Source organism: Trachypithecus francoisi, unplaced genomic scaffold, assembly GCF_009764315.1.
Source record: "Trachypithecus francoisi isolate TF-2019V2 unplaced genomic scaffold, Tfra_2.0 Lachesis_group0, whole genome shotgun sequence".
Classification (NCBI taxonomy): domain Eukaryota; kingdom Metazoa; phylum Chordata; class Mammalia; order Primates; family Cercopithecidae; genus Trachypithecus; species Trachypithecus francoisi.
The window spans coordinates 25,724,555-25,751,991 of record NW_022681453.1 but is presented as its reverse complement, the minus strand read 5'-3'; the positions used below and the strand labels follow the sequence as shown (position 1 = coordinate 25,751,991).

General features: G+C 41.5%; 1 protein-coding gene and 1 long non-coding RNA gene across 2 annotated transcripts; one reads left to right on the top strand and one right to left on the bottom strand.

Moving 5' to 3' along the window:
- Positions 1 to 716: 716 nt before the first annotated feature.
- LOC117083043 lies at positions 717 to 1,195 on the bottom strand. The gene is made up of 2 exons (XR_004436908.1): positions 1,096 to 1,195; positions 717 to 1,014 (listed from the first exon to the last, which is right to left on the bottom strand). It is a non-coding gene; the product is annotated as an uncharacterized LOC117083043 (long non-coding RNA).
- Positions 1,196 to 1,368: 173 nt separating this feature from the next.
- On the top strand, positions 1,369 to 27,120 carry ARF4 (ADP ribosylation factor 4). The gene is made up of 6 exons (XM_033210213.1): positions 1,369 to 1,773; positions 13,419 to 13,499; positions 14,104 to 14,213; positions 21,356 to 21,427; positions 23,057 to 23,182; positions 26,188 to 27,120. Exons 1-6 carry the CDS (start codon positions 1,707 to 1,709, stop codon positions 26,272 to 26,274), a joined length of 543 nt encoding a protein of 180 aa, XP_033066104.1. The 5' UTR covers positions 1,369 to 1,706; the 3' UTR covers positions 26,275 to 27,120.
- The last annotated feature ends 317 nt before the right edge of the window (positions 27,121 to 27,437 follow it).

Here is a 27,437-nt window from a genome sequence, read left to right as displayed (position 1 = left end):
ATGTATCTCCAATGCAAAGGAGGGTACTTCTGAGTAAAGAAGTTTTCGCTTTTTTTTTTTTTTTTTGAGACGGAGCCTCGCTCTGTCGCCCAGGCTGGAGTGCAGTGGCGCGATCTCGGCTCACTGCAACCTCCGCCTCCCGGGTTCACGCCATTCTCCTGCCTCAGCCTCCCGAGGAGCTGGGACCACAGGCACCCGCTACCACGCCCGGCTAATGTATTCCGTTTTTAGTAGAGACGGGGTTTCACCGTGTTAGCCAGGATGGTCTGGATCTCCTGACCTTGTGATCCGCCCACCTCGGCCTCCCAAAGTGCTGGGATTACAAGCACTGTGACTGGCCAGAAGTTTTTGCTTTTAATTGCCCAGGGCCAGTCCTAAGAAACAACAGTCTCTGAAGGGTAGATAAGGTAGTGGTACCAAGAGAAGCGTTACTCAGCAAGCCTTCAAAAATACAAAAATAGCTTACTGTTTTTGAAAGTTTGCAAGTTTTTCTTATTCAACCCCATCCTATGGAAATATACCAGTTGGAAAAACCAACTACAGAACCACATAGGACGGCACTATCAGAAAAACAGATTAAATCTTTATCCTGGCAATGAGTCTAATAAATTAATCATTGTTGTGAATTTAAGAAGGTGTAGCAGGCCGGGCACGGTGAGCCACCGCGCCAGGCCTGATCATAAATACTTTTAAAGTAAGAGGCTTTCCACTTCCTCAACCTAAGGAGTAAGTCTTTAATGCTGCTTCTAGGAGAAAAAGTACAAGAAAAGCAAGACTTCCTCGTTGCCGTTGCCGTCTCTTTAAAAAGCAATAGCCGATGAACATGTCTTGGAGCGCTCTCGCCTTGACAGAATTAGAGATCTTCAGAACAACCTGGCCCACGTGGTGGTCGAAGCGTCTCGCCTTAGCTCATTAGGGTGCCACAGTTTCTCAGCTCACAAGTCGGCTTTTAACCCTTTTCTCCGCAAAAGCCCGGGCCGGTCTTCACGCGTTAACTAAGGCAAGCGTCCGGCCCTGTGTGTGAGACGTGTAAGTTCATGGCATCAGGGAATCCCCATCGCGCGTACCCTAATAGAAGAGGGCGGGGTTCCTCACCTAACCCATAATGCTCAGCTCGCCTTTCCGGAAGCAAGTACTATCACCCCGACAATGCCTTTATCCGAGCGGAAGCGTCTCGCCCTAAGTCTGATTGGAAGTGAGGAAGCGAGGTATTGTGGGACTTTGTCCGTCTCCCAGTACGCATGTGCCCCAGCCGGCCTCTCCCGACTCTTGGAGCCACGTCCAGACGGTGGTGTCGTCGAGAGATGCACGTCAGCGAAACTGGCCAATCCCCTGAGTGCGCAAGCGCAGTGGCTTGGGCGCACCGGAAGCGCAGGGGGATGGGGCGGCGGTGACGCGAGTCTGTCCGCGTTGGAGGGGCCGGGCCGCTGCTGGAGTCGCCGCGGCCGCCGCGTGACGTGGCACAGCCAGATCCTAAAGGCTAGAGCCGGAGCTGCCGCGCCAGTCGCCTAGCAGGTCCTCTACCGGCTTATTCCTGTGCCGGAGCTTCATCAGCACAGCGGCCAGCGAGACGTGGCCGCCTCCCCCTTTCTTCCTCCGCTCTTTCTCTTCCCTCTCTTTTAGTTTGCCTGGGAGCTTGAAAGGAGAAAGCACGGGGTCGCCCCAAATCCCTTCTGCTTCTGCCCATCACAAGTGCCACTACCGCCATGGGCCTCACTATCTCCTCCCTCTTCTCCCGACTATTTGGCAAGAAGCAAATGCGCATTTTGATGGGTGAGTGAGGGCTGCGAGTCGAGGCGGGACCTGGGAAAGGCAGAGTCTCCACAATTCAGGTGGCCTCTGGGCCTGTTTTTCTTTCCTCGCCGTGGTGGGGGAGGGGCGCCGGGTCGGGGGTCGGGAGGAATTCTTAAGGGGGAACAATGGAGCGGAGGGTGAGCGATCCCTCCCCAGATCTGTCGCCAGACGAGGCAGGGACAGGGCTTTGGGCAAGATTTCTTCTTTCTGGACTTGACTTTTTCCCCTTGATCTTATTGAAAGCTGGACAACGTTAGGCAGAGATGTGGGGAAAGCCAACTCTGGGAAGCAAACACTTGGTGAGGCCTTTTCTGGGGGTGCGATCTGCATACCTTCTTGCCCGGGTGTGGACAGCGGTCAGGAGGGAGGCAGAGCCACTCCAGCCTTTTCCCTCCCCCTCTGCGCTTCGTGTACAGTCCCTGCACACTCCGTTGGTGTGTGAGCCAGCGGCCACCCGGAGCCTGGAGTCGCCCGGGGCAGGAAGTTGCGGTGGCCAGGGAGCACCCAAGGTTTCTGAAGAGTCTGGAGTCCTTCAGCGCTCACTTTGCTAAACTTGGCCTTGCACTGGATTCCTTTTCAAGTTTTTCCCTCCTTGTTAATCTCATTCTCCGAAAACCAAGCTTATCTTCTATTTCTTTGGCTATTTTCAAAAACTTTAAATGTATTTGGTTTGTTCTCCTAGGTTTTCAAACTTATTTTTAGCCGGCTTAAAGTCTAATGCAAAAAAACGAATTTTTAAAAAATACCTGATAAATTTTCAGTAACTGAACTGAACATCATGACGCTGAATTTTAAGGTAGTCTTGTTAAATAGTAACTACAATTTTAAAATTTCTTTTTAGAAAATTGACTTTTAAAAAACTGCTTTTTAGGGGGCGTGTTTTTGCTCAGCTAAGGGAGAAGGGCTGTCAGTTGGCTGATGTAAGCAACCGCTCCCGGTTACTGTGACCTGCCTACAGCACAGCTGAGCTCCATGGACTAGAATAACGCTGAAAGAAGCCCCTCTAACTTTGAACGTTGAAACTTACTGGTTCATTAGCTTGTGTTCTACCAGAGGAGGTTTTATTTTCTTTTTTCCTTTCTTTCCTTTTCTTTTCTTTCTTTCGACGGAGTTTTGCTCTTGTCACCCAGGCTGGAGTGCAGTGGCGCAATCTCCGGGCACTGCAACCTCCACCTCTCGGGTTCAAGAGATTCTCCTGCGTCAGCCTCCCAAATAGCTGGGATTACAGGCATGCAACACCACGCCCGGCTAATTTTTTGTATTGTTAGTAGAGACGGGGGTTTCACCATGTTGGCCAATCTGGCCTCGAACTCCTGACCTCAGGTGATCCACCCACCCGGGCCTCCCAAAGTACTGGGATTACAGGCGTGAACCACCATGCCCGGCCGGAGGTTTTATTTTCGAACTGTACTACCATCGAAAGCTTTCAAACACAAGCTTCTGTAATATTTCAAGGTATATAAAGAGTAACAGTATATACGTTGGCTCATGTTTAATTTTCCTCTTAATTCAGCGTATTTACATTTTGTGAAACAATTGTTTATGATTCATAAAGTATTTTCTCTTTCAAAGTTTCTTAGATTTCCTTTGTCAAGAGAACAGAATTATTTTAGGAGGGCAAGCATATTTAAGTTTTAAGTGACTGAAAGTTGGCAGTCTGAAAAAGGATCGGAAGTTAATAGGAGGACTTTGGACTGCGATAAATGAATTTCCAGCCTGTTCTTTAAAGAGATTTAACAATATATGGTTGTGTTCCAGAACACGTAGTATATTGGTCTTTTTACTTAAGATTTATTGTAAATAAATTGCTATTTTTCGTTTCCTTAGTTTTTTGTGATTGATGAAAGTATCAGAGGGGCAAGGAAGATAGAAGTATGCTAGATTTGAAGAAAATGGGAGAGAAAAAATATTGAAGTTTCTGCATTTGTGCGGAGGATTTAGGAGTTACTTGTTTTGAATGTTTTACTCAGGCATGCTATTGTTTTGCACTTTAATTTTGGGATAATCAGTTTTCCTTGACTAAAAACACTTCAGTCACAAGATCAACATTTATATCAACGTACGAGGGAGATATGTGCATGAACAGGGAAAAAGGTGGTTTGGAAGTTTGATAATTCTTAATTTTTCTGTCTGGCTTTATGAGTGACTGACAGCAAAAATAATAGATCACTTTTTTTTTTCTACCCCATTCAACTGTTGGAATTATTGGTTAATGTTTTACATTAGTGTGCTTCTTTTTTCTTTATAAAGCTTAGATAAGATTCATGCCCTCCTGAGTCAGTGTTTTTTTCAGACTTTACCATTTTAAAGTATAAAGGAGATAGGAGTTAGCTGATGTCTCGGGTTTGCCAAACTACTGTGGAGAAGTTTTAAATTTAATTCCTACACCTGCTGTTCTTCCAAAAGTTCAAGTAACTTTAAAAGATGTTGGAAGTTAGCTTGTAGTTAACTGTAATTAAAAAACCAACACAGTGTATCAAATTTAACATAATCTGGACTATTGATTGACGGAAATTATGTACTAGTTTTAAGAGGAAGTTATGTGAGTGATGGTATTGCCCATGCTCCTCGAGTTAGAAAGCAACAGCTTCTGGCCAGGTGTGGTGACTCACACCTATAATCCCAGCACTTTGGGAGGCCAGGTTGGGAGGATCGCATTGAGGCCAGGAGTTTTTGACCAGCCTGGTCAATTTAGCAAGACCCCATCTCTATTTGAAAAAAATAAAAATAAAGCAATAGCTTCTGTATTTAATTTAATTTTTTTTTTTTGAGATGGAGTTTCACTCTTGTCTCCCAGGCTGGAGTGCAGTATGGCACGATCTAGGCTCACTGCAACCTCTGCCTCCTGAGTAGCTGGGATTACAAGCACCTGCCACCAAGCCCAGCTAATATTTGTGTTTTTAGTAGAGATGGGGTTTCACCATGTTGGCCAGGCTAGTCTCAAACTCCTGACCTCAGGTGATCCACCCGCCTTGGCCTCCCGAAGTGCTGGAATTACAAACATGAGCCATCACACCTGGCCAGCTTCTGTGTTTTGTATATATTTTTAAAATAATTATATTTTTTTCCTTTTGAGTAGCTGAGACAACAGGGACATGCCATACGACCTGCCTGGCTAATTTTTGAAATTTTTTGTAGCAAGAAGGTCTCACTATCTTGCGTATTCTTGGGCTGAAGCGATCCCCCCACCTTGGCCTCGAAAAGTGCTGGTGTTACAGGGTGAGCCACTGAGCCTGGCTGCATTGTCCTATTTTAAGTCTGGTTTCTGTATCTTGATCCATGATAAGATGTAATGTTGTTAAGTGAATCCTTAAATTATGTATATATCCAAAAATACTAATGTGTTCTGCAGAGGAATTATTAATTCTGATCTCTTTACTTTGAACTTTCCAGTTCTTGCCTGTTGAACAGCTGAAAAAGTGTTCGTTTTTAAAAGTTTGCTGATACCAGTATAGTGTAGTATGCCAGTGTAGTTCTCTATTGTCTTGAATGTGACTGTGGTTTTGGGGGTCTAGAGATGTTCGGGAGAAAGGATCCTATATTTGTCACTTTAAAAAATATTACCAAGCTAAAGAGTGTTTTATATTTGTTTCTTAGCATATTTTGTAAATCCATCTATTTATGTAATTTTTTTTCCTCCTGATTCTAAAAGTAGTATATGTTCCTTCTGTTACATTTAGAAAACAGGTAAAAGAATAAAGTGATAATTACCTATCTGTAATTCCACTATTCTGTCATATTTACTCTCAGCCTTATTTTTATTTTTATTTTTTGAGACAGGGTTTTGCTCTGTCAGCCATACTCTAGGGCACATACAAGTGGCATGATCATAGCTCACTGTAGCCTTGAATTCGTGGATTCAAGCGATCCCTCCTGCCTTAGGCTCTGGAGTAGCTAGGACTACAGGCACCACTATGCCCAGCTAATTTTAAATTATTTTGTAGAGAATGGGGTCTTGCTCTGTTGCCTAGCTGATCTCAAACTCCTGGACTCAAGAGATCCTCCTGCCTCGACCTCCCAAAGTGCTGGGATTACAGGTGTAAGCCACCACACCTGGTACACGCTTAGTCAGCCTTTTAAGAGGAAGTTTTTGTTCCTCTAAAATTGTAGTTGTGATATTTAGTTTTGTGACCTCTCTTTTTGATTTAGCTTATTACAAGCATTTTCTCAGGTTATTGGTTGAACATGTAACTACCAACCTTTGAAAAAACAGGCTCTTCTCATGTGAATATAGGAAACGGAAAAGGCAAAAATCCTGTTTCATGCCACTGGTTGATAAGTACAGCCATCCTTAGATGCATCCTTTTGCATTATTACAGTAGTGCAATAGGCTGTCAGAAACTTTGCTAATTTGCTGCTAATTAACTGATAAAAATGCAGAAGTTTCTCATCCGTGCATAGAAGCAGAACTTAAGTTCACATTTTTCCGTATACCTGGTGGCCTCAGTTTCAGTTTGGATGGTCAAGCCTCTGATGAATTCGATAAAATATATTTGAGACAAAGTCTCTGTGTGTCACCCAGGCTCGAGTGCAGTGGTGCAATCTCGGTTCACTGCAACCTCCACCTCCCGGGTTCACGCAATCCTCCTGCCTCAGTCTCTCGAGTAGCTGGGATTACAGGCCCCTGCCACCATGCCCGGCTACTTTTCATATTTTTAGTAGAGATAGGGTTTCACTATATTGGTCAAGCTGGTCTGGAACTCCTGACCTCAGGTGATCCACCTGCCTCACTCTCCCAAAGTGCTGGGATTACAGGCGTGAGTCACCGTGCCCAACCAAAATATTAAGATACAGTATGTCCACCAGAAAAACCTGAAGTCAGGATGGCAGTATGTAAATAGTGTTTGAGGTCTCTGGCATCAGAACTAGGGTTTTTTGGTTCTGGCTTTTTAGAAATTTTTTTTTTTAATCGAGATATAATACGTATACCATAAAATTTACCCTGTTAAAGTGTATAGTTCCGTGAGTTTTAGTATATGTATTGACAAAGTTGTATAACCATCACCATTGTCTAATTCCAGAATTTTTCATCATCCCTCAAAAAAACCTGATACCCATTAGTAGTAATTCCCATTCCCCCTTCTTCCCATCTTCTGGCAGTCAGTAATCTCTTTTCTGTTTCTATGGGTTAATCTATTCCAGACACTTTATTTAATGGAATCATGATTTATGGCCTCTTATGTCTGGCTTTTTTCACTTGGCATGATGTTTTGAAAGTTCATTCATAGTGGACAGGCGCAGTGGCTCATGCCTGTAATCCCAGCACTTTGGGAGGCCGAGGCGGGCAGATCACGAAGTCAGGAGTTTGAGACCAGCCTGTACAACATAGTGAAACCCTATCTATTCTAAAAATACAAAAATTAGCTGGGTGCGGTGGCAGGAACCTGTAGTCCCAGCTATTCAGGAGGCCGAGGCACGAGAATCCCTTGAACCTGGGAGGCAGAGGTTGCAGTGAGCTGAGATTGTGCCATTGCATTCCAGCCTAGGCGACAGAGCAAGACTCTTTCTCAAAAAAAAAAAAAAAAAAAAAGGAAAAGAAAAGAAAAAAATTCATTCATATTATAGTGTATATTAGTCCTTCATTCTTTTCATTTTTTTCCTTTTCATAAAATCCACATAAGCACCTCATTTCTTTTGATGGCCAAATAGTAATTACATTGTATGGATAAACCACATTTTATTTATTCATTCATCAGTTGATGAAAATTAGGTCGTTTCCACTTTCTAGCTCTTCAACATTTATGAACAAGTTTTTGTGTGGACATGTGTTTTAAATTATCTGATAAATACTTAGGAGCGGAATTGTGTCATGGTAACTGTCTTGAACATTTTGAGGACCTGACAAACGTTTCCATTTTACATCCTCGTTTACATCCCACTAGCAATGTATGAGGGTTCTAATTTCTCTGCAAGACTTAGGTTTTTAAATATCTGTTCTTTTTCTGTGATTATGGGGGACATTTCTGGACATTAAATGTCTCATCTGTAAAATGAAAGATTATTGTGAGGATTAAATTCCAAGAATGTATAGAATCACCTAGTACTATGCTTAGAATGCAGTAAATATTCAATTTTAAATTATTGTTTAAAATTATTACGCAGCATGGGCACCATGACAAGACCTCATCTCCACAAAAAAATTTTAAAAATTAGCTGGGCATGGTGGCATGCCCCTGTAGTCCCAGCTACTGGGGAGGCTGAGGTGAGAGGATTGCTGGAGCCTAGGAGTTTGAGGCTACAATGAGCTGTGTTTGCACTACTGCATTCCAGGCTGGGTGACAGATCGAGACCCTGTCTCGAAAAAAAAATGTATATATATACACACACACACACACTTAAAATTATGAAGGTATATTTCAAACTTGTAGATAATCTGAAAGATAAAGGAAAACGTGAAAAATCTTTTTATCCATCTGAAAATACTCTTTTATCTTTCCAGTCTTACTCCTTTCTGCAATATTTTTTCTCCCTCAAAGTTGAGATCATTGTATCTAACTTTTTTTTTTCTTTTTTTGAGACGGAGTCTTGCTTTGTCGCCCAGGCTAGAGTGCAGTGGCGCTATCTCGGCTCACTGCAGACCCTGCCTCCCGGGTTCAAGCCATTTTCCTGCCTCAAGCCTCCCAAGTAGCTGGGATTACAGGCGCCTGCCACCGTGCCCAGCTAATTTTTCTATTTTTTAGTAGAGATGGGGTTTCACCATCCTGGGCAGCTGGTCTTGAACTCCTGACCTTATGATCCACCTACCTTGGCCTCCCAAAGTGCTGGGATTTCAGGCATGAGACGCCGTGCCTGGCCAGATCTAACTTTTGTAATTTAAAATATAAGTATTTCTTGCTGCCCTAATTATGGGCAAAGGTTTGTTTTGTGGGGACTTTTTTGTTTGTTTTTCTGAGACCGAGTCTCGCTCTGTTGCCCAGGCTGGAGTGCAGTGGCGCCGTCTGGGCTCACTGCAACCTCTGCCTACCGGGTTCAAGCTATTCTCCTGCCTCAGCCTCCTGAGTAGCTGGGATTACAGGCGCCCACCACCATGCCTAGTTAATTTTTGTATTTTTAGTAGAGATGAGTTTCACCATGTTGGCCAGGCTGGTTGTGAACTGCTGACCTTGTGATCTGCCCACTTCAGCCTCCCACAGTGTTGGGATTACAGGCGTGAGCCACAGCGCCTGGACTTGTTTGAGACAGGGTCTTGCTCTGTTGTTCAGGCTGAAGTGCAGTGGTGCGATCATGGCTCACTGCAGCCTCAATCCCCTGGGCTCAAGGGATCCTCCTTCCTCAGCTTCCCATGTAGCTGGGAATATAGATGCGCACCACCCTAATTTTTTGTTTGAGACAGGGTCTCAACTTTGTTGCCCAGGGTGAAGCACAGTGGTGTGATCACAGCTCACTGCAGCCTTGACCTCCTGGGGTCAAGTGATCCTCCCATCTCAGCCTCCCCCAGTAGCTGGGACTTCAGGCATGTGCCATTACACCTGGCCAAATTTTTTTTTTTTTTGAGATGGAGTTTTGCTCTTGTTGCCCAGGTTGGAGTGTAATGGCGTGATCTCGGCTCACTGCGACCTCTGCCTCTCAGGTTCAAGCGATCCTCCTGCCTCAGCCTTCCGAGTAGCTGGGATTACTGGCATGTGCCACCACACCCAGCTAATTTTGTATTTTTAGTAGAGATGGGGTTTCTCCATATTGGTCAGGCTGGTCTCAAGCTCCTGACCTTAGGCAGTCCACCTGCCTTGGCCTCCCAAAGTGCTGGGATTACAGGTGTGAGCCACCATACCCCAGTCACACCTGGCAAATTTTTGTATTTTTTGTAGAGACAGGGTTTTGCCATGTTGCCCAGGCTGGTCACAAATTCCTGAGCTCAGGCGATCTACCTGCCTCAGCCTTCCAACGTGCTGGGATTACAGGTGTGAGCCACCAAGCACAGCTTCCCAGCTAATTTAATTTTTCTTTTTTTTAAAGATGGATCTCGCTCTGTTGACCAGGCTGGTTTCAAACTCCTGGGCTCAAGCAATCCGCCCGCCTCCGCCTCCCAAAGTGCTAGGGTTATAGGCGTGAGTGACTGCCTGGCCAGCAAAGATTTCTGAGGTAGTTTTCCTGCTATATTAAACACTTTGGTCAAAGTGCAGGTCTTGTTAAGGAGAACAAGTATTATTCCAGTACATCTTTCAATACAGTTGCTTGTTTCTGGACACAAAGGGGAGGGAGGACATTGCTGGGCTATACAGATTAGTCTTATCTCGGCTAGTTGAAAATTGGTAATAGTTTTCATTTTGTGGAGAAATTTCACTGCCAAATATTGCAACATTAAGGAAATACATAAGAAATGACTAAAGTGGCTCGAAGTTGTTGGACCAATATGTTTTTGAGTAAAGAACTGTAAGTTTTAAGTGATGACAGTGTATGTTTAATTCGTGCATGAAAGCTTAGAAATAGCTTTTTAAAAAACTTAGTTTGCATTTATATAGCATTGTTATTTTTGATACAACTGCATAAGATACATTCTGTGTTGCTGTGAGCCATTAAACTGTTGTCTTGTAATTTATATTTAGAAAATAATTTGTGGATGCTTAAAAGTCATTATGGGTAAATTATTTTTTCCCCTGGAATTCTGGGGTGACCTAGAAATGGTTGCATGATTTTTAAACACTTCCCTTTTTGAAAAAGTAAAATGAGTATATAAAATACTATATATTTAAAGCCCTCAAGCAGTCATCTTCAAAAAGATACATCAGGAAATGTAAACAGGCCAACATTTTAATAAAAAAAAAAATCTACTTGGACAATTTTTTTCCTCTTTTCTTAAAAGTAATACATGTTTTTTGGGTAAAAGAAATTCCTATCAGAGGAGCAAGGAAACTATTAATTATTCATACAAGCACATATAAAACCTATTAAAAGAAAATTTGGAGTACCTACATGCTTTTGTATAATTTAAAATAATATAATCATGATTTGTCTTGGATTTCTTCCATTCTTTGTTAATATTTTTGGATTTACTTTTTTTTTTGAGACCAAGTTCCGCTCTTGTTGCCCAGGTTGGAGTGCAATGGCATGATCTTGGCTCACTGCAACATTCGCCTCCTGGGTTCAAGCGAGTCTCCTGCCTCAGCCTCCAGAGTAGCTGGGATTACAGGCATGTGCCACCACATCCAGCTAATTTTTGTATTTTTCGTAGAGATAGGGTTTCACCATGTTGGCCAGGCTGGTCTCAAGCTCCTGACCTCAGGTGATCCGCCCACCACAACCTCCCAAAGTGCTGGGATTACAGGCATGAGCCATGGCACCAGGCCTTACATTGTTTTTAATTGGTAATCTGAGGTCCAGTTGGACCTCTGGTGATAACTGGCAGGTACCATAGTTTTGTGTGTGTGCATGTGTATGTGTTTCCTAATCAGCATCTGTTTCATTTCTGACTTGGCTGAATCATATTTGAACTTAAAGGTTAATTTTAGTTAACTTAAAAATCTGATGCTTTCAAGAGACAGCTTTGTTGAACCATTTAAAGATCCAGTTTTTTGCCACCCCCCCCTTTGTTTTATATCTTGTTACTAAAGATGCCAAACTTTAACGTAGCTCCTTTTTATGTATTTTTTAGAATTATGTTTTCTGATCTTTTTGATACTGTTCCATACTCAAAAAATAAAACAGTTGTGTAACAGTTGGTTTTTATTATTATGCTCATGAATGAGGGCTTGATGTGGGCTGATCACACTGACTAGTATTTGGGAAGAAATAAACCTGTATCCCAGTATGAAGTGGGGAACAGGGTTTTACAGGACAAAGGAATAAAAGGCTTGAGTCTCCAAAAAGAACTTAAAGTTATTGTTGGTAGGGTACAGAGCAGAAAGGGTTGATAAGAGGGTGGAAGGAATCGGAATTGCCGGTAGCCTTCAGTTCTGTTTTGGACTAACTGATAAAAGATAGACTTACTTGCATAGGAATGTAAATTAGATAAGTGAGATAATTTCAGCTCTTTTTTAACTTACTAAGCATTGCTTTTATGTGCTAAGTCATGCCTTGATTTAAATATTAAGACAGTGTCCTTGCTTAAATCAATACTCAATTGAATTGATATAAAAATCTGTGATAAATCCAGGCAGCCAGATATGATATCCTAAGAACAATGATAGATTCAGTGAGGTTATTAGATATTGATCTTTCATTTGTGAGGGCTTTAACAAACACTGCAGAATATTCAGGTTTTGAGAGATTCATACTTACAAGCATTTAATTTGTTCTTCACTGTCACCCTAATAAAGAGGTATAGCCTCTTGTTCTAGTGTGGATTTTTTTTCACAAGCAAACACATTCTTCCCTACTTGTACTTCTGCCTCAAAAAATGAATCATTTTAAGAATTTAGGTCGGGCACAGTGGCTCACACCTGTAATCCCAGCACTTTGGGAGGCTGAGGTGGGCAGATCACCTGAGGTCAGCAGTTCAAGACCAGCTTGGCCAACATGGTGAAACCCCGTCTCTACAGAAAATATAAATTAGCTGGGGGTTGGTGGCACGTGCCTGTAATCCCAGTTACTCGGGAAGCTGAGGTAGGAGAATTGCTTGAACCTGGGACATGGAGGTTGCAGTGAGCTGAGATCATGCCATTGCACTCCAGCCTTGGCGACAGAGTGATACTCTGTCTCAAAAAAAAAAAAAAAAATTTAGATATTACTTATATTGTAGATGAATGTGATAGGGCCATTTTTATAACACAGGTTAATAAGACTTTGGTTTTCATTTTGGCACATTTAATGTTGAAATGGATTTAAGCAGGGGTAAAATTGGCTTCATCTTCTTTTATTATCATTATAAGGTCACTGGGACATAGTTATATAAGATCACTAGAACACAGTTACATCACTAGGACATAGTTATACCAGTGTATTTTTACCCCTTAACATCAAAATCTGTTACCCAAACTTTACTCTGTAAATAAGAGAAAATATTTTTACAAATCTTAAGATAATTCTTTATTCACTTATGTGTTCCCTGAATCAACTTCTAATCTGTGTTTTATAAAATGGTAGTATGGCTGGGCACGGTGACTCACGCTTGTAATCCCAGCATTTTGGGAGGCCCAGACTGGCAGATCACTTGAGACCAGGAGTTTCAGACCATCCTGGCCAACATGGTGAAAGCCCAGCTCTACTAAAAATACAAAAATTAGCTGAGCGTGGTGGTGGGCACCTGGACAACAGAGCGAGAGTATGTCCCCCCTCTCTGCTGCCCCCCCCACAAAAATGCTGGTAGTTCATAGAATTAATAAGGTCTTGAATTGGAAGAGATCTTAGATGATCTGATCCAGTCCCTTTATTTATGGCTAATTTCTCTGACCTCAGTGTCCTAAAGTCACTCAACTAGTTTGTGGCAAAGCTAGAGATTAGAGCCTAAGTCAGCTATATACTCATTTCCTTTTACTAGTACATGCTGTCTCTCTTGGTCTAGAAAGAAGAATGGAAAGGCTTTCTGTAGGAAGTGTTGCCTTTGGGAATCAGAAATAAGATCATTTCATTTCTAACTCATTTGTGTCTTGAACAGTCAACTTCTACTTTTGAACTATAAATTTACTGTAAAATTATTTCTTGGAGTGTGCTGTTGGTCTGGATTTTAAATCTATAATGTCTTCTTCTAGTTGGATTGGATGCTGCTGGCAAGACAACCATTCTGTATAAACTGAAGTTAGGGGAGATAGTCACCACCATTCCTACTATTGGTAAGAAAGTTTACAGATGACTTGATATCATGATGATATGTTGTAAAGTGAAATATATACAGTCTCGTTTTGAGACTGTCTTTTTGTTAAGCATGTTGATTATCTTAGAAGTACTTTTTTTTTTTTTTTTTTTGAGACGGAGTCTGGCTCTGTCGCCCAGGCTGGAGTGCGGTGGCCGGATCTCAGCTCACTGCAAGCTCCGCCTCCCGGGTTTTCGCCATTCTCCTGCCTCCGCCTCCCAAGTAGCTGGGACTACAGGCGCCCGCCTCGTCGCCCGGCTAGTTTTTTGTATTCTTTAGTAGAGACGGGGTTTCACCGCATTAGCCAGGGTGGTCTTAGAAGTACTTTTAAAACAGGCTGGGTGTGGTGGCTCATGCCTGTAATCCCAGCACTTTGGGAGGCCGAGGTGGGTGGATCACTTGAGCCCAGGAGTTCAAGACCAGCCTGCATAACATATTGAGACCTTGTCTCTGTTGATGTTTAGGTTTAAATATATTTTTTTAAATAAAAAGTAGTACTTTTAAAACACTAAGAAAATTCCACAATAAAAGGTTTTATTTTCTTAATGACGCTGCACAGCGGTCATTTTTGTTTTTCTTTGTAGGTTTTAACGTGGAAACAGTAGAATATAAGAACATTTGTTTCACAGTATGGGATGTTGGTGGTCAAGATAGAATTAGGCCTCTCTGGAAGCATTACTTCCAGAATACCCAGGTAAGGGATACTGTATGTTTTTATAACTTTTCTCTGTAGGTTTCATGCTCTAAAGTTTATGTTAGTATCTGGTATTTACTTGGATATTGGTGTTTACTATGAGTTGGCATTTGTCTTATCACCACTTACACATTCTTCAGTGGATTCTCACTTATGCCTCGAAGGCTGACTTATATAGGGTGGAAGAGTTGTAAGGCACTTATGGTAAGTGTTTGGAAGATGGGGTGGGTGCTGGCGTACTTCTCAAGAATAAATTAGGTCTCTTATCCATAGTTCTTTGCTTTCCATCTTAGTTTAGAAAGTAAGGTCTGTATAAACTGTCATTGTAGTTTCTGATAGTGTAAGACAATTGATAGTCCTTTGTTTAGCTCAGTTACTTGTTTACTTTATTAAATACATTAAGGTCAGTTTGCTGCATTGATTTGTAAGATATTTTTATATTGCCACATAGTGTGTATATATAATACTGGCATGGAAGAGACTTTAGTGATCCTGTAGAACAAGAGTTCTCAAATTTGGGGGTGGCACGTAAGAATCACATGGGGAACTTTAAAAATCCCAAGACCTGGATCATCCCCTAGACCACTTGAATCAGAATCTCGGGGGATATAATCCAGGTACATAATCCAGGTACAGTAGTGTTTCTTAAACTTTAATATGCATATCAATCTCTTGGGTATTTGTTAAAAATACACATTAATTCCGTAAGTCCTGGCTAAGGCCTGAGATTCTGTATTTCTAGCAAGTTCTTGGGTTGTGCTGATACTACTGGTCTGGTATCTTACAGAACAGCACTATTGACATTTTGGGCTGGGTTATTCTTTGTTGTTGGGTATGGGGAGGGCTCTCTATGCATTGTAGGTTGTTTAGTGGCATCCTTGTCCTCTATCCACTAGATGGCAATAGCAGCTCCCCTCAACTAGCAGCCCAAAATCTCTCCACACCTGCAAAATATCCCGTGGGGCAAAATTGTCCCCTGCTGAGAACCACAGTTCTAATCTAACACTCTTACATATGAGGAAACTGAAACTTATAATGACTTACCCAAGATGGGAGAGTTTCTTCTTACTCTTCCTTTGTTTAACCTGGTCTGACCTCAATTGTTTTTTCTACCACCCAAGGAATTTGTCAGTTTTTGTTTACTAATTAAGTTGGTAATTATTTTTTAAGTGGATATCACTGCCACTTTATATGTTTAAGATTTGCAGTGTCATCTTGTTATCCAGCTCTTAAAACATTGCATACAAGTGAGGTTTATTGCCATTAGGTGGCAGTGAATACCTTAGGTGAGTGGCTGGGACAAGCAGATTTACATAGTATGTCATATTAAATAAGTGGTATACTTTTTCATTTAAAAACGAGAATGTTTAGGCCAGGTGCAGTGGCTCACATCTGTAATCCCAGCACTTTAGGAGGCTGAGGCGGGCAGATCATGAGGTCAGGAGTTCAAGACCAGCCTGACTAACACAGTGAAACCCTGTCTTTGCTAAAAATACAAAAATTAGCCCGGCATGGTGGCGTGCACCTGTAATCCCAGCTACTCAGGAGGCTGAAGCAAGAGAATTGCTTGAACCCGGGAGGTGGAGGTTGCGGTGAGCCGAGGTTGCACCATTGCACTCCAGACCGGGTGACAGAGCAAGACTCTGTCTCAAAAAAAAAAAAAAAAGAATGTTTATGGTCATCAATACAGCTATGACTAGAAAAGATATTTGATACAGAGGCACATGCTTTAAAAAGCTTCATTATGGAAAATGTTAAATACAAGGTGAACATTGCTTATCCGAAATTCTTGGGATCAGAAACCACTGTTTCTGATCTCAAAATTTTGGAATATTTGCATTGTACCCAGTTGAGCATCCTAAAATCCAAAATCTGATATACTCCGGGGAGTTTTTCCTTTGTCACGTTGGTGCTCAGAAAGTTTTGCTTTTGGATTAAGGAAACTCAATCTGTATACATAAAAATAGAGAGAATAGCATAATAAACTCACATGTATATATTATGCAGCTTCAGTTAACAGGATATAACCAGTGCTATGTTATTTGATACTCATCTCTAATATGCTCTACCCTCTGGACCGGTTTTTAATTTTTTTTGAGATGGAGTTCTCGTTCTGTCACTCAGGCTAGAGTGCAGCGGTGCAATCTTGGCTCATTGCAGCCTCTGCCTCCCGGGTTCAAGTGATTCTCCTGCCTCAGCCTCCCAAGTAGCTGGGACTTCAGGCATGCGCCACCACACCTGGCTAATTTTGTATTTTTAGTAGAGATGGGGTTTCACCATGTTAGCCAGGCTGGTCTTGATCTCCTGACCTCATGTGATCCACCTGCCTAGGCCTCCCAAAGTGCTGGGATTACAGGCGTGAGCTACCACACCTGGCCAACATATTTTGAAGAGTTAGATATGAAGTAAAACCTTGCTAATCCTTAAGCCTAATAATTCTTGACCAAGGGTAACCCTGGGTTTATCCCTAGATTTCTTTAGAATGCTTTGTAATTTACTTTGCATTCTTAATTTGAGATTAGACCCAATTCTGGCCTCTTTGGACCACCTTAGAATTAAAAGTCCAAGTACTACTTCCTAGGGAGTTCATGCTAGCTGGGGAAAGCTTTATGTGTTACCTGATAGAATCAAAGCTGAGCTCTTAGCTTGCATTCCCAGCATTACTGATCAGTTCTTCTAGCTATAAAATTTTTTTTTTTTTTTTGAGACGGAGTCTCGCTCTGTTGCCCGGGCTGGAGTGCAGTGGCCGGATCTCAGCTCACTGCAAACTCCGCCTCCCGGGTTTACGCCATTCTCCTGCCTCAGCCTCCCGAGTAGCTGGGACTACAGGCGCCCGCCACCTCGCCCAGCTAGTTTTTTGTATTTTTTAGTAGAAACGGGGTTTCACTGTGTTAGCCAGGATGGTCTCGATCTCCTGACCTCGTGATCCACGCGTCTCGGCCTCCCAAAATGCTGGGATTACAGGCTTGAGCCACCGCATTTAAAAGAAACTATAGCTTTAACCATGTTTCTAACTTATACTAACAAACCATGGCATAGTGTTCCTCTTATTAGATAATTCCAACTAATTTGCCATTCTAAATAATTAAGCAAATATTTGGCTTTTAAAATAATCGCATAGCAGCTGGGCTTGTCTGTAGAATCCTAGCTTTTCTTCACTCTTGATTCTAGGCTGTTCCAGGAAGAAAATAATTAGGGATTAATTCCTAAAATAATTCTCCTTCTCAATGTTACTTTGGGACTGATAGCATTATTTGCATTTTAAAACAAATAAAGGCTGGGTGCAGTGGCTCATGCCTGTATTCTCAGCACTTTGGGAGGCTGAGGGTGGGAGGATCGCTTGAGCTCAGGAGTTTGAGGCCAGCCTGGGGAACATAGCAAGACCTTGTCTTTACATTTAAAAAAAAAAAAAAAAAAGAATAAAAATGGAAAGTTAGTAGTCAAGATAAAATTAGGTCCCTTTTAAGGGCATTACCTCTTGTAAAGGATAGGTTTCAGGACCAGGTACTATGGCTTGCACCTGAAACACCAACACTTTGGGAGGCCATGACAGGAGGATCACTTGAGGCCAGTAATAGTTCAAGACCAGTCCAGGCAACAGAGTGAAACCCTGTCTCTACAAAAAAAAAAAAAAAAAAAGATTACCTGGGCATGGTGGCATACTCCTGTAGTCCCAGCTACTTGAGAGGCTGAGGTGGGAGGACCACCTGAACACAGGAGTTAGAGGCTGAAGTGAGCTATGGTTGTGCCTCTGTACTCCAGCCTGGGGGACAAAAGGAGACCTTGCCTGTTTTTTGAAAAAAAATGGAAGGTTTGGTTCTAAAAAGGAATAGCTTTTGAAATATGGAAAGGAAGAGACAGATTTGGTAAATAAATACCTGTGATAAGCCAAGCACAATGATAGCTCTTTTCTCTTTGACTGCATTTAATCTTTAACAAGCTTATGAAGTTAGTAGTATTTTTATTTTATTTAGACAAGGCATATTCAAGGATTAGATAATATTATAACAAGTAGTGTAAGATTTGAATTTGAGTCTGTCTTTCCAAGCATCAAACATTATTTTTTGTTTTTGAGATGGGGTCTCACTCTGTTGCCCAGGCTAGAGTGCATTGGCACTATCATGGCTCACTGCAGCTTCAGTCAACCTCCTGGGCTCAAATGATCCTCCCTCCTCAGCTTTCTAAGTAGCTAGGACTATAGACACGTGCCACCACGCCCTACTAAAATTTTAATTTTTTTCATCGAGACAGGGTCTTACTCTCCCCAGGCTGATCTTGAACTCCTGACCTCATGTGATCCTCCCACCTCAGCCTCCCAAAGTGGTGGGATTAGAGGTGCCATGCCAGCCAAAAGTTTTTTCAAAGGATAGATATTTAAAGTGATGGTTTGCCAGGTGGTGTAGATGCAGTGTAAAATAAGATTAAAAAATTAAGTGATCGGCCGGGCGCGGTGGCTCACACCTGTAATCCCAGCACTTTAGGAGGCCGAGGCGGGCGGATCACGAGGTCAGGAGATCGAGACCATCCTGGTGAACACGGTGAAACCCCGTCTCTACTGAAAATACAAAAAAATTAGCCGGGCTGGTGGCGGGCGCTTATAGTCCCAGTTTCTAGGGAGGCTGAGGCAGGAGAATGGCATTAATCCGGGAGGTAGCGGAGCTTGCAGTGAGCGGAGATTGCCCTGTTGCACTCCAGCCTGGGCGACAGAGCGAGACTCTGTCTCAAAAAAAAAAAAAAAAATTAAGTTATGGTTTCCAACAGAGATAAAGGAAATGGACTTATAATTTGCTAAAACAAAGGAACTTGTCATTTAATGGATGTAAAATAAGTGTTAGATACCCCTGGAGAGCCCAGTACTGTGATAATCCTGAGAGGTAAATAGAAAATGATACAGGATGGGTCTGGGCACGGTGGCTCACACCTGTAATCCCAGCACTTTGGGAGGCCAAGGCAGGCAGATCACCTGAGGTCAAGAGTTCAAGACCAACCTGGCCAACATAGTAAAATCCCGTCTCTACTAAAAATACAAAAATTAGCCGCGTATAATGGTGGGCACCTGTAATCCCAGCTACTCAGGAGGCTGAGGCAGGAGAAGTTGCTTAAACCTGGGAGGAGGGGTTTGCAGTGAGCTAAGATGGCACCACTGAACTCCAGCCTGGGCAACAGAGCGAGACTCTGTCTCAAAAAAAAAAAAAAAAAAAAAAGATTTAGTATAGTCCTTTGCCCTCCGTGAATGTAATCTAGTTAGTTTTTTTTTTTTGAGATGTAGTTTGCCCTTGTCACCCAGGCTGGAGTATAATGACACAATCTCTGCTCACTGCAGCCTCCGCCTGCCGAGTAGCTGGGATTACAGGTGTGCCACCATGCCCAGCTAATTTTTGTGTATTTAGTAGAGATGAGGTTTCACCAGGCTGATCTTAGGTGATCTACCTGCCTCGGCCTCCCAGAATACTGGGATTACAGGTGAAAGCCACCACACCCAGCCTAGTTACTTAAATAAATCAGTAGTACAAGACAATCTGTGATAAGTGACATGATCAAAAGTACTTTCGGGGTCAGGGGTTTATCTTTTTTTCTTTTTTATTATTTTTATTATTTTATTATTTTTATCTTTGCCCCCCTTTTCTAGCTGAAAATTCTATAATTTCCCATTTGAAAGTTTTTAGAAAAAGAGTTCAACTAATTGCTTCCTAATTCCTTCCATTTCTCTTGTAGTATAGAATTCTAATAATGGGCCAGGTGCCATGGCTCATGCCTGTAATCCCAACACTTTGGGAGGCCCAGATGGGTGGATCACTTGAGTCCAGGAGTTCAAGACCACATGGGCAACATGGTGAAACCCCATCTCTACAAAAAATAGAAAAATTAGCCAGGTGTGGTGGCACACACCCTATAGGCCCAGCTACTTGGGAGGCTGAGGCGGGAGGATCATTTGAGCCCAGGAGGTCGAGGCTGCAGTGAGCCAAGATTACGCCACTGTGCTCCTAGGCAACAGAGTTGAGACCCTGTCTGAAAAAAGAAGCTAATATTTGTATCTCTGAGAATTGATACTGCCTTCATTTTTTTAAAGAATGTCTTAAGTAAATCTTTCTTTCTCTGTCTCTCTTTCCCTCCCTCCTTCCCTCTTTCTTCTTTTTAAGAGATAGGGTTTTGCCATATTATCCTAGCTGGTCTCAAACTGCTGGGCTCCAATGATTCTCCTGCCTTGGCTTCCCAAAGTGCTGGAATTACAGGAGTGAGCCACTGCGCCCAATCTTGGAGTTTTCTCGGTATCTTTTTCTTAAGATGTCCTCCTGATTCTAGAGTTGGCAGGCAGCATTCTGGAGCAAGTTAATTTTTTCCTTCCATGATAAAGCAGATAAAAACAGTAGTGCACCCACTCCCGCTATCCCACCCCCCTTTTATTACACTCTGTACATGCCTTTGACAAAATAAGCTAATTCAGTTAGTAAATTCATAGTTTTATTTGTTTGTTTGTTTGTTTTTTTGAGATAGGGGCTTGCTCTGCCACCCAGGCTGCAGTGCAGTGGCGTGATCTCAGCTCCCTGCAACCTCCATCTCTTGGGCTCAAGTGATCCCTCCCACCTCAGTCTCCCAGGTAGCTGGGACTACAGGAGTGCACCACCACGCCTGGCTAATTTTTGTATTTTCTTGTAGAGACAGGCTTTCGCCATGTTGCCCAGGCTGGTCTCCAGCTCCTGAGTTCAAGCGATTTCAGGCCTCCCAAAGTGCTGGGATTACAGGATGAGCCACCATGCCTGGCCAAATTCACAATTCTTTAGGATCCTTGATTTGTTATTTTTCTTTTTGTTCCTACTTTGTGGCTATTTTGGTACCTGGACTTAAATGTGAGAGTACAGAGGGAAGAAGGGAAAATAGATACAATTTATTCTTAGGGTAGTTGAGAAAAGTAGTAAATTGGTGAAGAATAAAAAGTTTTTAGATTTGAAATAGCACTAATAAATTAAACTTACAAATAGTTCTCAAATCAGCTTTTAGCATTACAGCTTTCAATTCTTACTTTTAATGAGACATTTTCTTCCTAATGTCTAACCATTGGTACCATTTTGCTGCCTACACTTCTGTTTCATATAGAGAATGTCATTTAACTATTAAAATTTACTGAAACAATTTTTCCCCAGGGTCTTATTTTTGTGGTAGATAGCAATGATCGTGAAAGAATTCAGGAAGTAGCAGATGAGCTGCAGAAAATGGTAAGAATATACTTTAAATTTATCATTTTCAAGGTGTGCTTTGCTGGGTGAAACTGGTGGTGTTTTAGTACATTTTAACTATGATTAGTTTACACAAGTGGATTTAGGGGGGCTAGAAATAAACTTAAGAAACTATATTATCCACAGGTTCTTAATGTACTTCAAAATCTCTTATAGAGCATTTTGAAAAACACATGGAAGAGTAGCTACTTCAGTAAATTGGGAGGAAGGGCAGAGCAGCTTTTTTTTTTTTTTTTTTTTTTTTATAGAATGCCTCATGGGTAATCTTGATGCCTATCTCTGGCTAAGGATATCTGATTTAGCTCAGTCCCTTATTTTACAGATACCAAATCTATAGTGCTGTAGCAGTTTTGACCCTAGGAATCTTGGTTCATATGTTTTGTTCCCAAGGTCATCGGTTCCATTTTCTCTATGCTGTGCCAATAATTACTTCAGAAATGTTTTTTAATAGTAACCATTTAAGGATAAAGAATTTCTTCTGAAAGTAGAGACAGACCTTTGGTTCACAGTGGCATTTTGCAGCCTTGCCATATATTGGATTTCATGTGTTTGTGTTGTTAAATGTACTAAATGGAGGAAGACTGCTGAGAATCCTTGTCATGATTTTAAACTTGTAGCCATAAAATATTTACTGAAATGAAATCTTAATTATCATTCATTCCTCTTAGACTAGAGGGCAGTTTGTAAAACCATTGTGCCAGTATATGTGTAACTAAGTCATTGTTGGATTTTTGCCTGAGTCAAATGTCACCAGCTTTCCCTCTTTAAAAAAAAAAAAAAAAAACTGTTAAGACGTACTTCACATACTATAAATGTTATCCTTTTAAAATGTGCATATCAGTGGCTTTTAGTGTACATAGTTGTACAACCATCACCACAATCTAATACTAGAAAATTTTCATCACCCCCAAAGAAATCTTGGAACCATCAGCAGTCACTCCCATTTCCTTCCTCCTACACCACACTCCCAGCCTCTGACAGCCACTAATTACTCTGTCTCTATACAGTCACCTATTCTGGACATTCATATAAATGAAAACATACAATGTGTTCTTTTGTGACTGACTTTTTTCACTTAGCATAATTTTTCAGGATTCGTCTATATTGTATCATGCACCAGTACAACTTCTGTTCTTGGTACTTTTTTTGTATTTTTCATGATACTGCCAACGCCCAGATAATTGTGTTATTGTCCCACTGTTGTTGGAAAGGATAGAAGTCTGAAAAGAATCATCATCTAAGTACTTCTGCTACTAAGTACCATAAGATCCTACCATAAACATTTTATTCCCACATGTGTTTCTTGCCCTTATCAGTCCTGACAATGGGTAATCATGAAGGCCGAATGATGAGTGATTTGCTTTAATGGGGTGTAAAATGATTGACTTGAAAAACAGTTCTGTCTTACTTGAAGGCATAGATTGTTTGCTCTGGATTTAAAAACTGAAGGATATGAGACTTCAGTTGTAAGAGTGAACTTTGTGTAGAGAAATTAGGTTAATGTTTAATAATGTATTTAATGCTGAGTAAAACATATATAGGAAGACAGTTAGTTTCAAAACTCGGATTCTGGTTGGTAGTTGCTAATGCCTTACCTTTTATTTCCAGCTTCTGGTAGATGAGTTGAGAGATGCAGTGCTGCTGCTTTTTGCAAACAAACAAGATTTGCCAAATGCTATGGCCATCAGTGAAATGACAGATAAACTAGGGCTTCAGTCTCTTCGTAACAGAACAGTAAGTATTTGGAAGTTGATATTAACCTCTTGACTATTAAGACTTACTAGGATAGTTGTGTAAGCTAGTATTCAGTTTAAACATTTATTATCTCCTTTGGACGAATAATAAGCACATCATTTATTTAAAAATATGGTAATAAACTTTAAATACATTTATTGCATTTTTGTAAAGATATAGAAAACTGCTGTAGAATAGGTCTAAAGATTATTGATAGTCTATTTTTTCTTTTTCTTTTTTTTGAAGGGGGAGGTGGAAGGAATGGAAAGAATATTATTGATAGTCTTAATTTTAATTTTGTATCTTTTAAATAACCCTACAGCAAATATTTTGAAATCTAGCTCTCTTATTAAGGGTCCAGTAATGTTTGTTTGCTTGTTTTAAAAGTGGAGATGGGGGGCTGGTCACCGTGGCTCATGCCTGTAATCCCAACACTTTGGGAGGCCTAGGCGGGCGGATCATCTGAGATCGGGAGTTCGAGACCAGCCTGACCAACATGGAGAAACCCTGTCTCTACTAAACATATAAAATTAGCCGGGTGTGGTGGCACACACCTGTAATCTCAGCTACTCCAGAAGGCTGAGGCAGGAGAATCGCTTGAACCCGGGAGGTGAAGGTTGTGGTGAGTCGCGATCGCGCCACTGCACTCCAGCTTGGGCAACAAGAGCAAAATTCGGTCTCAAAAAAAGTGTAGATGGGGGGTCTCACTTTGTTGCTAGGCTGGTCTTGAACTCCTGGACTCAAGCAATCCTCCCACTATCTCAGCCTACCAAAGCGCTGGGATTCCAGCCATGGTGCCCAGCCTTGTCTGCTTGTTAACAGCTTATGGAGGAGACCAGGTACCACGGCTCACACCTGTAATCCCAACACTTTGGGAAGCCAAGGTAGGAGGAGACCAGGTACCATGGCTCACACCTGTAATCCCAACACTTTGGGAAGCCAAGGTAGGAGGATTGCTTGAGGCCAGGAGTTCGAAACCAGCCCAGGCAACAAAGTGAAACCCTATCTCTACAAAAATAAAAATTAGCTGTGTGTGGTGGCATGCGCCTTTAGTCCCAGCTACTTGGGAGGCTGAGGTGGGAGGACTGTTCGAACTCAGAAGCTGGAGGCTGCAGAGAGCTATGATTGTGCCCATTGCACCCCAGCCTGGGTGACAGAACTAGACTGTTTCTTTAAAAAAAAAAAAAAAAATTATACTTCTCTAAAATTGCTTGTTATTTTAGATCAGTGATTCAGCGATGGAGATAAATTATCAGAAACTTAGTGTCATAGGCTTTTTACAGTAGTTTTGCATTAACCTGTAAATAAGGCAAATACTATGGCTGTGGTAAAAAATGAAACAACAAAGAACCTATTGCAGGCTGGGCACAGTGGCTCATGCCTATAATCCCAGCACTTTGGGAGGCCTAGACGGGTGGATCACGAGGTCAGGAATTCAAGATCAGCATGGCCAAGATAATGAAACCCCGTCTCTACTAAAAACTACAAAAAAAAAATGAGGCGTAGTGGCAGGCATCTGCAATCTCAGCTACTCTGGAGGCTGAGGCAGGAGAATCACTTGAACCTGGGCGGCAGAGGTTGCAGTGAGCCGAGATCGTGCCACTGCACTCCAGCCTGGGTGACAGAGCAAGACTCCGTCTCAGAAAAAGAAAAAGAACCTATTGCCTGTTTGAGATATCTCAGGCTGATTTGAAGAACATAAACTGGGCCAGGTGTGGTGGCTCACACCTACCTGTAATCCCAGCACTTTAGAAGGCGAAGGTGGGCGGATCACTTGAGACCAGGAGTTTGAGACCAGCCTGGGCAAACATGGTAAAACCCTGTCTCTACTAAAAATACAAAAATTAGCTAGGCATGGTGGTGCATGCCTGTAACCCCAGCTACTTGTGAGGTTGAAGGCACGAGAATGTCTTGAGCCTGTGAGGTGGAGGTTGTAGTGAACTGAGATTATGCCACTGCACTCCAGCCTGGGCAACAGAGTGAGTACTCTGCCTCAAAACAATCAGTCAATCAATCAGTAAATAAGCAAGCAACACTAACTGTAAATGATACGAGGTTTCCATGCTGTGAAGGTATGAATTTGAGCCTTTCCCCAGCCTCCTAGGTTACTGAGATATGGTAGTCAAATAATTGGCAACATGGTATACCTGCAGTGGCCTTGCAGCGTTAAACTGATCAAAAAAATTAATAAAAGTAAACTATGTCTTAAGTGTAAATTGTTTTGTAGGTTTTTTTTTTTTTTGATACTTTCACACAGTTACTAGAGATAAGATTCATTACCATTTAAAAACAAGAACTTTTTGGAATGCATGAGACTAAAGATAGTGAAATTATCTGAAAAGACTGCCTTTAAAATATCAGCAAACCCTACTCTTTCAAAAATTGCCTCTTCTACTTTGAGTTTAGTTTTATGGGAAACGAGAGGTATAAAAACCAGATGGATAGTTTATTAGTTACTAATTTTCCCATGATTTCTCTTTTCAGATTAAGTGGTAGAAAGTTTACTAAAAGGGAACCAAAAACCAGCACTGAAAAAAAACCTGAATGACTGAGGGGGGAAAATCTGGTCTAAATATAATGAATAGGTAGGAGTAGCTTGATTGATTGATTGATTGATTGGGATGGAGTCTCACTGTGTCGCCCATGCTGGAGTGCAGTGGCACAGCCTTGGCTCACTGCAACCTCCAGAATAGGTAGAAGCAGCTTTATTTTTTAAAAAATAGTCTAAAAAGGTAGAGACAACGTCTCACCATGTTGCCCAGGCCGGTCTCGAACTACTAGCTCGAGGATCACTAGCTCAAGTGATCCTCCCATCTCCGCCTCCCAAAGTGCTGGGATTTATAGGTGTGAGCCACCACACCCAGCCATGAGTAGCTTTAAATATGGTAGAGTTTTGTGAGAAGCAAGAGGTGTGAGAAGACTCTTAAGTTTGATTAAGACAGTTTAAACACTGGTGTTACATATTAACTTTGTTAATCAAGTATTTTCTTGTCTTTTCTTTACAGTGGTATGTTCAAGCCACTTGTGCAACACAAGGAACTGGTCTGTATGAAGGACTTGACTGGCTGTCAAATGAGCTTTCAAAACGTTAAATGAAACTGGATATCTAACCAAGGACATGTTTGATAAAATTGGCCTAGGCTTGTTACAACAAAATTAGTTTGTATCTTGGTTATTAAACAGTATCTGGGACTCGTTTGGGCAGAATATTATTTTGTTGCCAATTATTGTTTACCAAGTATAATGTTGCTATTTAGCAATGTGCTTGGTTTTAAAGAAATTCTCCTTGGGAAAAAAGTATCCTTTTTAAATTTTACTTCCCATAAGTGTAAATGCCTGGACATAGCTATTGTGAAACCTTTAAATAAATTGGTTTGAGTGCTTTTTGAGCCCCAGATAAATAATGTTTTAAAGTTATCCCCTTGCTACTTTACTGATACCTTTATCATTCCTGAGACAGTCTGCTAATTTAAAAATGTAGCATTCCATTTGTATTTATTTCCCTCTCTTGCCAAAAAGATTTTCTAATACTGCTTGTACCAGCCACAGAAAGATCCAAAACACTACTCAGCTCTCTTGCACTGAGGAAATTTTTTCCCCCTACATTGACTCCTGGCCTACATCAGCCAAACTTATACCTTGGTGGGGTTTGGATTTGATAGCTAATTAGTTATGTGCTGGCTGCAAAGAATTGAGATTTAGATGGTTTTTAATACTCAGCAGATTGTCTTCCTTTATATTGTGTCTTTTTTATGTTGCATGTTGCTTTTGTTATCAGCCTGATTTTTTTGCTCAGTATATGATAATTCTGCTGATGTTTATTTTATTGGGCAGACATATCTTCATTAAGAGTTTTTGGAAAACTCATCAAATTCGATGAATACATTTTCTGCATAACCCATTTGGAATTATTCCTAATAAAATGATAAAATACGTAATTGTGTGTGTTCTTTTTGAGTCTTGAAGGTATTTGAAATGTAATTTCTATTTAGCAAACTGCTTGCATATTTTATGTACTGTGAACAGTAATACAGATCCCACTGGTAAGTCACTAATTGTATAAAGTGGAGATCTGGGTTGTTTTCATGTGTATAACAGCATGGGGAACATTATTAAAAAGTTAATTTTCTAAAGTCAGATCAAGAGTAAAAGGAGGGCCTGGCATAGTGGCTCACGCCTGTAATCCTAGCACTTTGGGAGGTTGAGGCAGAAGGGTCACTTGAGACCAGGAGTTGAGATAAGCTTTGGCAATGTA

What these genes read in the sequence shown, in the direction of transcription:
- ARF4 (XM_033210213.1), top strand. Translation starts at nt 1,707, where the DNA reads ATGGGCCTCACTATCTCCTCCCTCTTCTCCCGACTATTTGGCAAGAAG. An exon ending in GCAAATGCGCATTTTGATGG is followed by an intron (nt 1,774 to 13,418) that starts GTGAGTGAGGGC and finishes GTCTTCTTCTAG; the next exon opens with TTGGATTGGATGCTGCTGGC. An exon ending in CACCACCATTCCTACTATTG is followed by an intron (nt 13,500 to 14,103) that starts GTAAGAAAGTTT and finishes TTTTCTTTGTAG; the next exon opens with GTTTTAACGTGGAAACAGTA.